Source organism: Lynx canadensis, chromosome C1 (genome assembly GCF_007474595.2).
Source record: "Lynx canadensis isolate LIC74 chromosome C1, mLynCan4.pri.v2, whole genome shotgun sequence".
NCBI lineage: Eukaryota > Metazoa > Chordata > Mammalia > Carnivora > Felidae > Lynx > Lynx canadensis.
This window is the reverse complement of record NC_044310.1, coordinates 118,360,084-118,373,356: the sequence shown is the minus strand read 5'-3', so window position 1 is coordinate 118,373,356 and position 13,273 is coordinate 118,360,084. Positions and strand designations below refer to the sequence as shown.

The 13,273-nt window shown below is 41.1% G+C and overlaps 1 protein-coding gene across 11 annotated transcripts in view; it reads right to left on the bottom strand.

Moving 5' to 3' along the window:
• Positions 1–3,627: 3,627 nt before the first annotated feature.
• Positions 3,628–13,273, bottom strand: part of CC1H2orf76 (chromosome C1 C2orf76 homolog) — a 64,623-nt gene continuing 54,977 nt past the window's right edge. For all 11 annotated transcript variants that reach the window (XM_030325503.1, XM_030325501.1, XM_030325496.1 and 8 more), the window contains 2 exons: positions 12,604–12,685; positions 3,628–4,241 (listed from right to left, as the gene is read on the bottom strand). In XM_030325503.1, coding sequence (XP_030181363.1) covers positions 4,165–4,241; positions 12,604–12,685 — 159 coding nt within the window. In that variant the 3' untranslated portion in view covers positions 3,628–4,164. The remainder of the gene's footprint in view (positions 4,242–12,603; positions 12,686–13,273) is intronic.

The following is a 13,273-nucleotide window of genomic DNA, read 5'->3' as shown; positions in this document are numbered from 1 at the left end:
AAGTAGGACCCTAACTCACTCTTTTCACGCCTAGCCAGCTGCTAAAAATATCCTTTTCTTTTTTTTAATTTTATTTTTTTTTAATTTACATCCAAATTAATTAGCATATAATTATCCTTCTTTTCTTACAAATACATTTATTATATACTAAGTTTCCACATACATTAGTTTTACTTGTTACTCTCTTCCTTTTTTTTTTTCCCCTTTGGTCTATTTCTGTATCACTCCCCAGTTGTTTTAATTACTACACTTTAAAGCATATTTTGACACCTGGTGGGTAACCCCCCTTCCTTTTTGCTTTTTCAGTTGATCGTGGCTCTTTTCACACATTTCCTTTTCCAAATAAAATCTCTAAGCCAGTTTGTCAAACGCCAATATAAATCCTTGGGGGTTTTGATGGAGGTTACACTAAGTTACAGGTTCGGTACAAACCCACGTCTTTACGACACCGGGGTTTCCATCTATGAACATGTGATCCCTCTTCGCTTAGGTCTCTTATATCCTCTAGGAACGTTGTGTGCACACGTCTCAGTAGGTTGGTCACCAGGTGCTCTGGAAGTCTCTCGTTACTTCTCCTAATGTGTCACTCGATACGCTTGGAATCCCGTTGTCTGCAAAGGGATGGTTTACCTCCTCTCCAGTATCTGTGCTCCTTATCACTTTTCTTATTGTATTGGCTACAACAAGACCCGCAGAACAATTCTGGATAGTCCCGGCAGCAGTGGTCACCTTGGTCCTGCATCTTCTCTGATAGGTCTGCCTAGAACACTTGTCCAGTAAGCGGGTTCTCTGTGGACAACTTTCGCTAAGCGAAGGGCACATCCTTTTCCTGCCTTTCACTTACGCCCGGGGTTGCAGATCATCAAATGCTTGTTTGGCAGCTACTGAGAGAAGCGTAATTTCTTTCTCCTGTAATCTACAGATTTTGTGAATTACTTTGATAGGTTTTCTGTAGTTTTGAACCAATCTTCCATTCCTGGTAAAAGCCCTCTTCAGTCATAAGACATTTCTAGTTTTGATTTCCACACCTGTGTTTATAACTATATGTAACTGTCTAATCAGGAAAATACACACCAAAACAAAGGACTTTGTATGCATCTTTTTGCATTGTTTGTTAAAAAAGAAAATATACAGGTAAAAAAAAAAGACTTCATTTTTCTTAGAAAAGAAAAACTCGGGGCGCCTGGGTGGCTCAGTCGGTTGAGCATCCGACTTCCGCTCAGGTCATGATTTCACGGGTTCATGGGTTCGAGCCCCGCATCGGGCTCTGTGCTGACAGCTCAGAGCCTGGAGCCTGCTTCAGAGTCTGTGTCCCCCTCTCTCTCCACCCCACCCCTGCTTGTGTTCTCTGTCTTTCAAAAACGAATAAACATAAAAAAAATTTTAAAAAAATGAAAAACTAGTGTGTAAACTGAGTGCAAAATGAGCAAATGTAATGTGCTCTAACCTGTTCTTCTCCTCACCAAATCCCCTACTTGGGTCAACGCCCTCGCCATCAAGCCAGCCACTCGCTCCGGCAAGAATCACCAAGTCCCCACTCCTCCTTCTACACCCTCCACACCCAGCCCTCACCAAGCCCCAGATTCCCCCAGTCCCTCCACCCCACACCTCTAACTGGAGGCCACAGGGCTGACAGGGCAAGGTCAGGACTTCAAGATATACCCAGGTCCAATCCCACTGTACACGACTGCATCACTTTGGGTGAACTACCTTACCTCTCTGGGCCCCAATTTCTTTATCCATAAATAGATATGATACTATCAAGACTGAAGAGCTGGGGTAAAAAGTGAATGAGATAATATATGTAAAGTACCCCACAAGATGCTTGCCATGTAACGCGTGACCAAATGTCAACACTCTCTCTCGAGAAAGTCTCCTCCCCTCCCCTTCCCCTGTGCCGAACTCTGGAGGTCAGGCCATCCAGACTTTTGCCTGGTCCATGACAACTGTCTTTCTGCCTTCTAGATGCTGCGGCCAAAGCTCCCTTTCTAAAATACGAATCTAGTCCTATAATTTATCTGTTTAAATCTTTCCATTGGCTCCCTACTACCTACTAGGTAAAGTTCCAACTCCTTAGCGTGATAGATAAAGCCTAGATCAACCTCCCTTCTGGCCTTCTCTTCCTCCCCTCTGGTGCAAGGGCCTTCCACTCTAGTACATTGAAATCTGTAACTTCCTGCGGAAAATCCCAAGTTCTTTAACAGCATTTTGCCTTTATACATGCTGGTCCCTCTTCCTAAAAGCTTTTCCCTTATTTTCTACTAAGTAAAAATTCCTACTCAATCTTTTAAGAAAAAGCTCAACGGATACTTCTTTTAAAATAAAAATTAGGGGCGCCTGGGTGGCTCAGTCGGTTGAGCGATCGACTTCAGCCCAGGTCATGATCTCGCAGTCCGTGAGTTCAAGCCCCGCGTCGGGCTCTGTGCTGACAGCTCGGAGCCCAGAGCCTTGTTTCAGATTCTGTGTCTCCCATTCTCTCTGACCCTCCCCTGTTCATGCTCTGTCTCTGTCTCAAAAATAAATAAACATTAAAAAAAAATTTTTTTTTTAAATAAAAATTAACCCAGGGCACCTGGGTGGCTCAGTTGGTTAAGTGTTCAACTCTTACTTTTGGCTCAGGTCATGATTGCAGTTTGTGGGACAGAGCCCTATTTCGGGCTCCATATTCACAGCATGGAGCTTGCTTGGGATTCTCTCTCTACCCCTCCCCAGCTCTCTCCTCTCTCAAAATAAACTTAAAAAAAAAACAAATAAATAAAAACTAAGCCTGCACAGAATATAGAATTAACTATCCCATCATCATTGTTCCCATGGCAGCTTCCACTGTTACTATATTAAAATTACTTGCTTAAATATCTTTCCCCACTTGCTGAGGCAAAAACTGTGTCTTATTTAAGTGTTTATTCACTCCTCAGGAGCCTGGGTCATTGGCCCATTCAGCCCTTTTTTAATGAATGAAACCATGAATAAACTTTCTCTTTTAAATAAGGCTCTACTATACTAAATCTTTCAATAAAGCCCCAAAAAACCATATTTTGATTATGTTAATCAGACTTTCAAAGCTGATTTTTTTTTTTTTTAAGTTGCCCTCTACCACAATGAAACCAATTTGTCCTACTAGCAATTTTGAGGGTTCTTGGAATAATTCTAGGGCCGACTAACTTCGTAGGAGTTCTCATTAGATCCACATGCTGTCCGAGAGGCCCCTTTGAAATCAGGACTCTTTAGGAACTGGTAGTAGCCATTATAGGGAACCCAGAGTATTATATTATTTTGAAAAAAATGTACCTTCCATAACTTAGACTTGCTCTCAATGAACAATTTTCTTCCAGAAGTGCAAACATCCTGCTACCTTTTTTCTCCAAAGAAATGAGTTTGATTCTATTATAGTTTGCTCCTGAAGTAAGGAAACACAGCTCGGGGGGTGGGAAATCAGTCGTGTTATTTGTGTGGGCTGAAATATGAAAAGAAAAGAAACACTCTTACATCAGAAAACCTCTCACTGTGGCCAAAAAGATGCCACTGGTGGTCATGAGAGACTCATAATCTCTGCTAACCAAAGATGGTAACGGTCCCCAGTGGCTCTAATGGAAACCATGGGAAGAACACAAAATGAACAGAATGACCTTCGTCTTATATTCTTTATTAAAAAAATTATTTTTGAAATTTATTATTTGAGAGACAGAGAGGGTGGACACATGCAAGAGAGCACGTGTAGGGGAGGGGCAGAGAGAGAGAGAGAGAGAGAGTGGCAGGAAGAGAGAGAATCTCAAGTTGGGCGCTTAACCGACTGAGCCACCCAGGCGCCCCAACTTCCAATCTTTTTAAGGAACCCAACATGCAAGCCACCCAAATAACCCCTAATTTCAGAAAAATAAGTTATGACTAGAGAACCAATCGTCCATGATGATTTTTGGATAACCATTTCTTTCACTTAAAAAAAAAATCATATGTTTTTTTCTCATAAATAAATACATTATTTTACAACAAGAAAAAAAGAAAAAGTACAGACCTGCAGGGACAGAAAACACCACAGACTTCAGCAAAAATCGCAGAGCCTGCGATTAATTTTTTAGGTTTATTTATCAATTTCAAAAAAAAAAACTCACTAGTGGGATAAAGAGCTTAAGACAGGTATGCAAAAAGGGAGCCCCCAAAGGGTTTTCACCAGGATGAAATGGGATTAGCTTTGTAGTTCTTATAATCTTCTTCACAGAAGAATGCAATTTCAGTTTCATGAGCTGGAAAAAAAAAAAAAAAGACAATGGAAAAAAATGTTAATATAAAACTAGATTTTTAAGCAAGTATTGAAATCCATATTACTCTGATTCAGTGTTTCAGACGCCGAAAGTGAGAAAAATGAGCTACTTGTTTGGTTTCACATTTCATCAAATCAACAAGAAATATCGGTTGTTGTTGGAAGAATTCTGAACTCGAATAATTTAAAATTAAAAAGAAAAATACCCAAGAAAACAATTAAAAACAAGAATTCGTACAAGACTCTGGTGTCCAGGAAACCATAAAATTGCTCATGTTATAGACCTCTTAACAGTCCTAGAAAATTAACGTTTATTTTTTTTTTCCCCAAATTTGCTGCTCAGTTACTGAAGGCGGAGGAAGAATGCTCTTTTTTTCTCTCTCTGAAATTAGCCTGTAGGTATAATAATTTAATACTTAGAGGATCAGTAGAATACTTTACAGATCACTTTACATTCTCCCTCATGACCCATCAAAATATGTGTCTGAAGAAGTTAATTTTTTGCCTGCTTATGACTAATTCATGAGGCTTCAACAATATGCAAAGTGAAAGACACAAATTGGCTTCTACCGCAATACCTTCAAACACCTCTAATTATTCACAGGGGATATAGCACAGCTAAAGGACCCACAGAGGGGCAAAGCAGTCACATTCTTTCAACCCAGCAGGTCAAGGACTCCGTCTTCTAAAACAATAAGTCAGCAACATTATTAATTCAGACTGGAGACAAATCTGATGGAAAGCCTTCCAATTATTAAACATGCAATTCTTTAAGGTGTGCGCCAACAAGTTCCACATTCGTTTTTTAAATTAAACCAGAAGTTAATACAGTCTGCTTAGCTTTTACAGAAAGAGCAAAAGGGCCTTCAGAATCTCGACAAGAAAACAGACAAGATTATTTGTAATGAATACTGATCACTCAATTAACATATCCTCTAAAAACAGACAAGTAAAACTCTTCAAGCCAAATAAATAGGATAATAGGGAAAGATGCCAAGGATTACCACCCCCGGGTCTCTTAGTTTACCAAACTCATCTCATCGCTAGAATTTACCACAAAAGAATGAAATTAAGGAGCTTGGCACAGCACTTCAGTTAAAAAAAAAAAATGCTGGTCTTAAGAATATCAAATTTATTGTTTCTCAATCATGAGTTGCCCGTGCTCATTACAGAAAACACAGAAATGTGGAAAGAAGAAAATAAAGACACCCATAGTCTCAGATCCTCATTCCAGTCTCACTGCATCTTCAAGATTAAGTGAAGATGAATCTTGATGAAAATCAGATTACAATCTCAGCACAATGAGCCTGGGGGTGGGGAGGAGGTGGGCAGAGAGAAACGGAGAATCGGTGAGGAGGGGCTGTAAACAAATGCAGCCCAGGCAAACCAGAAGCTCACGTACAGCTACATTTTACAAGAAAACAGCCTTTAAAAGAATGGCTAAGAGGCCCCGCACTTGGAATCAGTAAACTGTTGACAAGGGGGCTTCAGAAGATTCAGTATTCAAAGAGAAGATGTTTTGGGGTCTGTCCTTTCTACAAAAAGCTCCCGGGGTTTCCTTTTTTGAAGTGAAGCAAGCCCAAAGGTAGATCTATATCATTTATAAGCGACGCTAATCGTTCTTCAAATGGAGAATGGGCAAAAGGCACCCTGTTCTTAATAATCACAATGCAAAGTGTTATCTAGGATGTGCTATTTACATACAGAACTTTACACAGTGCTTTGCCCACACAGCACTTTGCTCAATACACACTAACTGTAATTACGGTTTTCACTTACTGCAGCTGACATTTATCTGTACCCCTTTTGAGAAAGGGATGCATCGTATGGTTCCTCAGTACCGCAGTAACAGGTTCAGAATAAGCGGATGTAAAGAAAACACTGACGAAGCATTTTTGTTTTGACATGCAGGTTTGCTCGGGTTTAATTAACTTACAGATCAACTCATTATTTATCTAAAGTATTTACGCCTTCTCCCATAATACAGGCTCAAAATGAGATCCTCCTAAGATCAAGATTTTATTTCCAGATGAATACTTTTCCTCAAAAAAAAAAAAAAAAAAAAACAAGACTGACAAATGGATTACACTCAAAAACTTCAGGCTGGTAAAACTGACACCCTTAAAAAACTGGAAAACAAGACACAAATTCAAAGCAGGTTACTCACAACATTAAAAAGTAAGACTTAAGATGTATTGTAAACTTTAGTAATGTGGTCCTCAAACAAAATGGAATGTTTTTTAAAATCAATAAAATTCTGTTGAAAATGTTTGAGACAACGATTTCCTGTATTGAGGATGCAAATTTACTTGTGAATTTAAAATGAAAACAAGTTACAAAAGATTTTCAAGACCTCTCCATAATCACCCTTTCGCACCATCATCCCTTAAATTCTTGCTTCTCCAATTCTATTTAAAATGGCTCCAGAAGAACCCTCGGGAAGGCTACTGTGTGCCAGTCCCCCAGGGCACCTGATTTTAAATTAAATGTGCTGTAGGCGACAGGGCACTCGGGTGCACAGCGCCTTGGCAAGTGGATCTGAAATGAATGTAAAATCTAAAACGCAATAAATACATTGCCAGTTCATCCTTTGTCTTACTATCAAATGATATCAAGTAAGAATCCTTCAAATACCACGCATCATTTTAATGCAGACTTTCAAGTTTGCTGAAATGAACATAAGCCAGGACATTCAAACTTTGAAAATGAAATGAATAATTGTATACCATGTGTCCAAACAGGTCAGACACCATATACGTTCAACTTTAAAAGGAAAATAATAATGCCTTTATATAAAAGGATGTAAGAAAAACCAATTTTAAATGTGAAATCTCAAGGAAAATTCAAGGCAATCTGCTTAAACTCCTTAACTAGCTTATTTCAAAAAACTCACCATCGACAAGGATTTATTGCAGTTTCAAACTCCCTGGCCTGTACTAGTCAGCACCAATGTAGCATAAGGCACAGTAACTGTTGTCTGAGAAGAGAGACAGAGACCTGTGCGCTGACTCTGTGGGACAGATAATGATCAAGGCAGTCTGTAATGTGATAATAATTGCAGATTATGGACACACGTACACACACACACACACACACACACACACACACACACACACACAATACGGGAAGAGCGAGGTTTGGTTTCTGCGGCAATTTGAGACCAAAAGGACAAAGTTCTGCCCTCTCTCCTGGTCCAGGAATACATCTTACCCTTGCCAGGTTCACAAAATCCCAATGTACAAATCATTCAAAACTGTGCTCACAGCTGAGTTATATTTCTAACTTTGCACCAAAGGGATCCGGCAGAAAGTTCCCAAACACAATGGTTTTTATTTTATGTTTGCTTCAAGCATCTGGTGTTCCTGAGATCAGCTGGCAGAGAGGGTTTCAAGCTACAGTTTGAAGAAAACGAATAGTAAAGGAAATCTGACCTTTGACAGACTGGACACAGGCCTGTGATGTCCACAATGGTGAGGGGAAGGTAGAAAGGAAACAGTCCAGACCTCTTGCTCTGGAAGCCCAATTTCCTGGGTCTAGCACCTACTTCCCTGAGTACCAGACTATCACTGTGTTGATGCTTAAAGTACAGAACAGCCCCCTTCCCGCGCTGTCAAGGGAGGAGAGCACGTCCGCCCGAAGATATTACTACCCCGAAGAGAATGGGAAAGGGACCCAAACCTTCAGGAAACACAAATCAAACACGAGCCCGATAAAGGAATGGAAGTCAAAGAATCCCACAATATCAGCTCTACGTGTGAGGTCATCAGAAGGTGCTGGGCACAGAGTCAGGGATCTGGTCGTGGGCAGGCACCAAGAGGTGACACGCAGGAGAAAAACAGACCACAAGGGAGCTTTGGAAGGATCACAGCATCTGGTTTTACGCAAGCTCTTCCCTCAGATCAGCACTTCTGGTTTGGCCCACTGTATCTTGTCTTAAAATATTTCCAGCAAAACACAACTGGTTGAAAAGAGTTACCTTGCCACCATTTCTTTCCTAAGGAAAGAAGACTCAAAAGATAACAGTGGCAGAGTGTTGCAAAAGGAAAGAGATATACCCCCAAAATACTTACATGCAAATCTACCACTTAGGGGAATCAGTGCACAAAACCACAATCATTAATAACAAGGTAAAAATCTTTCAATTACAAATAACAGTTCTGAGCCAAGCTTTCTTCTTCCTTCCAAAAAGCAAATCTTTTTACTTCTGTCTTTTAGCTCTGAGTCCGCAAGCGAAAATTTGCCCTGACGTCAGGCGCAGAATATACAATTGGGATCTGCAATGCAGATAAAAGGTCGGAGCAGGAACTGGAGAATTTCTCCGTGAGAAAAGAGATCTTCAAACAAGTTTGTTCCCCTAATTTCCCCTCCACACACACAGTCCTTCTTTCCCTTTCATGAATTCTGCAGAAAAGTCCTAATGATAAATTTGTTATATTGGCATTATTCCCATGGCAACTGGCTGTGATGGCAGAGTGACAGCTCTACAGCAAGATCAAGTGGTACAAAGGGAGAGGGACGACTTCGAATTTTTCCCTTAAACCTCTTAAAAACCTAACCAGACACAGCACTGAGGGAGGGGCAATTCCCTAGAAAAGTCGCACACGTCAAGGGTCGTTTTTACAACTCTACTCCCACTTAGAATTTTTGGTTGGTCTCCAGGGCCCGTCGCCTCCTCCTCTAGGTGTTAAATGAAGCTTCTCCAGGGTACAGCTACACGGCCCCAGGCAACACAGAGGGACATTGTGGGACAGGAGAGCCACTCAGGCTGGGCCTAGCGTCACCCCTGAGCAGGGCTAGGGGCTTGCAAGGTTCTTGTACCACCCTGGGACTCGTGGAAAGGATCTGATTCTCACCAAAGACCCATGGCTTTAAAACAGGAATGACAAAAAGGTGGATTTGATGCTTACCTTCACAGGTGGTTCATTACATGAGTCTGAAAGTTTTTTTTTAATTTTTGTTAATGTTTATTTATTTACTTTTTGAGAGAGAGAGAGAGAGAGAGCGAGAGCGCACACGCAAGCGAGCTTGTGCAGGGGAGGGGTAGAGACAAAGGGAGACACAGAATCCAAAGCAGGCTCCAGGTTCTGAGCTGTCAGCACAGAGCCTGACGTGGGGCTCGAACTCACAAACTGTGAGATCATGATCTGAGCCGAAGTCGGACACTTAACCGACTGAGCCACCCAGGTGCCCATACAGGAGTCTGAGATTAATTAAACAATTAAACCAACAACTCACATTTGCCAACTGCCTTCTCCAAAATGGTTTCCAAACAAGTATTTCTGAGGATCTCTACGGACATCGTTCCAGATGCTTTCATAGATTTTTTTCATTCAACTCTTAAGACAACAGTCTGACACAGGTCTAGTTGGTTCTGTTTTGTGTTACAGAGATCAGAACATTCAAAAACACTAAATGCCTTCCCAAAGGTCACAAAATAAGTGAAATGCAGAGCCCTCACTCAAACCAATTTTCAGGAGTCTATTCTTTAAAATTGGTTCCTTAATTTACAAGTTAAGTATATGTGAACTGTATAAAAATTTTCCACTACAAGAACAATTAGACAATATGGAGAGGAAAAAAAAATCAATTGTTTAAAGTACCACCGCCCGAAGAAACATTTCTAAAATTTTGTTACATGATCTTTTCTCCGTATACACATACAGATGTGTAAACATATATTTTAAACAGTAATGGTATCACACAATATATTCTATTTCCATTCAATAAAGAAAGCTCTACACCAGTGATTTCACAAACAGGGAAGGTGAGAGAACCCCTGCCACCCCTCTGAAGGCACATCTCAACCTCCGGGGAGTCACAGAGTTTGAGAAAGCATACTCCTGTTGGCCTGGTAACAGATACAAGACAAAGTTAAGGAGCGAGAAAGTCTCATTGGCCAAACTGACCTACAGGAAGTTAGAGGTAATATACATTCCCAAGAGTAGTACAAAAGAGTATCCACTTCCCAACATTCTCTTGGATACTACCACTTTTCTTCATGTCTGCTAGTCTTGAAACCACTACTTGTCAGGGCGCCTGGGCAGCTCAGTTGGTTAAGCGGCCGACTTTGGCTCGGGTCATGATTTCACGGTTCATGGGTTCGAGCCCCATGTCAGGCTGTATGCTGACAGCTTGGAGCCTGGAGCCAGCTTCGGACTCTGTGTCTCCCTCTCTCTCTGCCCCTCCCCTGCTCGTGCTCTATTTCTCAAAAATAAATATTTTTTTTTTAATTTTTTTTTTCAACGTTTATTTATTTTTGGGACAGAGAGAGACAGAGAATGAACGGGGAGGGGCAGAGAGAGAGGGAGACACAGAATCGGAAACAGGCTCCAGGCTCCGAGCCATCAGCCCAGAGCCTGACGCGGGGCTCGAACTCACAGACCGCGAGATCGTGACCTGGCTGAAGTCAGACGCTTAACCGACTGCGCCACCCAGGCGCCCCAAAAAATAAATATTTTTTAAAAATGTTTTTTAATGTTTAAAAGAAATAATAAATAACAAATTGGTACTTGTCCAAGGTCACCCAGCCAGTGAGTGGCAGAATGAGGTTGTAAACCCAAGCGCTCTGATTCCAGTCTCTAATTCTTAACCACTAGATTACTATTACTACATAAAATAGCATCTATCATCATGTAGCTCTCTCTCAGGACTAATAAGGCCGAACTATTTCTCATATGTTAGCTATTTCTTCCACCAGTAGGATTTCTTATCTTTTTCAAGCTAATTATAAGAGCTTTTATCAATTCAGGCTAATAACTTTTTTGTCATATACAAAGTATTTTTTCATAGTTTGGTGCTTCTGCTTTAACTCTGTTTACAATTTTTAGTTTTTACGTGGTCAAATATATCATTTTGCCCCGATTTATGGCTCTGCCTTCAAAGTCATGCTTGGAGAGCTCTTCTCCCCATGATTATGAAATTACTAAGCTACATTTTACTTAAAAAAATTTTTTTTTACATTGTGACATTTAATCAATCCACAACTTATTTTGGAATAAAGATTGAGATAAGGATTTAAATTTTATTTTCCTGAATGCTTTGGCAATGGGCCTGACATCATTTTCTAGCTAATTCACTCTTTCCCCACTCATTTGAGATGTCAAAACTGTATCATATTGCGAACTCTGACTTCTTTTTTAGTTTGCTTCTGATCTTTTCCATGGAGCTTTCAATCCGTACATTAATACCACAGCAATCTGTTATAATAATTACAGCTTTATGCGTTAGTAAGAAGCGGGGCTAACTTCTAGGTGCTGTATGCGTCAATAACACAGGTGCCACTTGCTGTAATAATATAATAGCATTTGAAGAAATAAATGCCAAAATAAAAACCGTGTTTTCAAACAATAGCAATCTTACCGACTTATAATATGAAAAGACACTAAATCCAGCTAATAGTGGAAACAGGGAAAGTCAGTCTAAGATTTTGTAACGTGTTATTCAAAATCCTACTTAAATTAGAAGACATGTCAGGAACTTACCTTAGCCACACGGATCCTTCGAAACTGAATTGCTGACATATGTCACTAAAATGACTCAAGAGAACACCTGCCAAAAAGATGGAAAGCTTCCTAACAGGGACCTCACTTAGAGTACACCTTAACCAGTACATGTAAATAATTATGAAGGAAGTGTGATCTGTGCTGTTTCATTAGAGTCACTGACCGCAGAGGTACGTCAGAGGCATAGTGCCTTTAACTGCTCACACCTCTGAAAATCTTCACTGCTATTGCCAGATGATCTTTAGGTGTACATACACAGAATTAGACTGACATCTAATGGTCACAAAACATGTCACATGGTATTTCTTTAAAACAGAACCACACGCAGGTTGAAGAGCTAGGTGGGGCCCCTTTTCAACCGCACACGCTAGGCTCCTGCTTGAAATTCCACGGCTTGGCGGCCCTGAGTGATCCAGAAGACTATTAGAAACTGCGCTGCACGTTATACAAACAACATCTTACTTCATTATTCCACGTTACTTCTACCAGGTCCGTTTCTCTCAAACCGTCAGTTCAAATGATGCTGATAAGAGTAAGTAGGTTATTAAGTGAGTAATAACCTGTCAATCACTTAAAATAACTCTCAGCAGAATTCTGAGCATACCTGCTGAAAAGAACTATTTGCATTCTGCACATTTGGAGAGCAGATATCTCCTGCCCTCAGTCAAATGATCTGAATGTACATCATTCTCGTCCTCCTCCTCTGAATAATTATCAGGGAGTGTAAAGAGCACCCAGGGTAGCATTTACTTTGCGGTGAGTTATCCAAACATCAGCCGGGCATCAGCAGAGAGGCTGGGGGAGCGAGCGCCCCTCCAGCACCGCAGGGCCCCTCTCGCTCACCGATTCCAGCGGCTCGCAGCGTGCTGTCTTCCTTCAGCATGAGTCTGTCGTCATCTTCCAGACTCAACACAAGCTCATTCGTCTGGAAAGAAAGAAAACCTGCATCTTACCAGTACTTATAGGTGCTTTGTGTTTGGTAAGACTTCTTGAAGACACAGGATTGTTACCCTGGGTCACGGCAATAACCAGAGTCACATGCTGTTCCCACCACCGACAGGGCAGAAGCACACACATGTGAACACCCATTATGTGTGCTCGCTCCGCAAGGGCTGGGGAGCACAAGGCTTTGGCACCAGGTCCAGATTAAAATTTGGTTTCCACCAATGCCCCGCTGTGTGTTCTCAACAAACTACACAGCCTCTCCAAGACTTAGTTTCCTCCTTTGTAGAAAAGGGGAGAGGAACGAATCTTCTCTTTTGCCCTGTGGTGAAGATGAAATGAGATGAAACCGTCAATAGGTTATCCGTCACAGAGCAAGGACTCTCCACATTAGCTGCTGCTATTCTGTTGTTGCTGTCATCACTGTCGTCATCATCATCATCATCATCTCATCCTCACAGTATTCCAGGAGACCACCATCACCATCATTACCACCACCACCACCATTATCATCATCATCATCATCATCATCATCATCATCTCATCCTCACAGTATTCCAGGAGACCACTA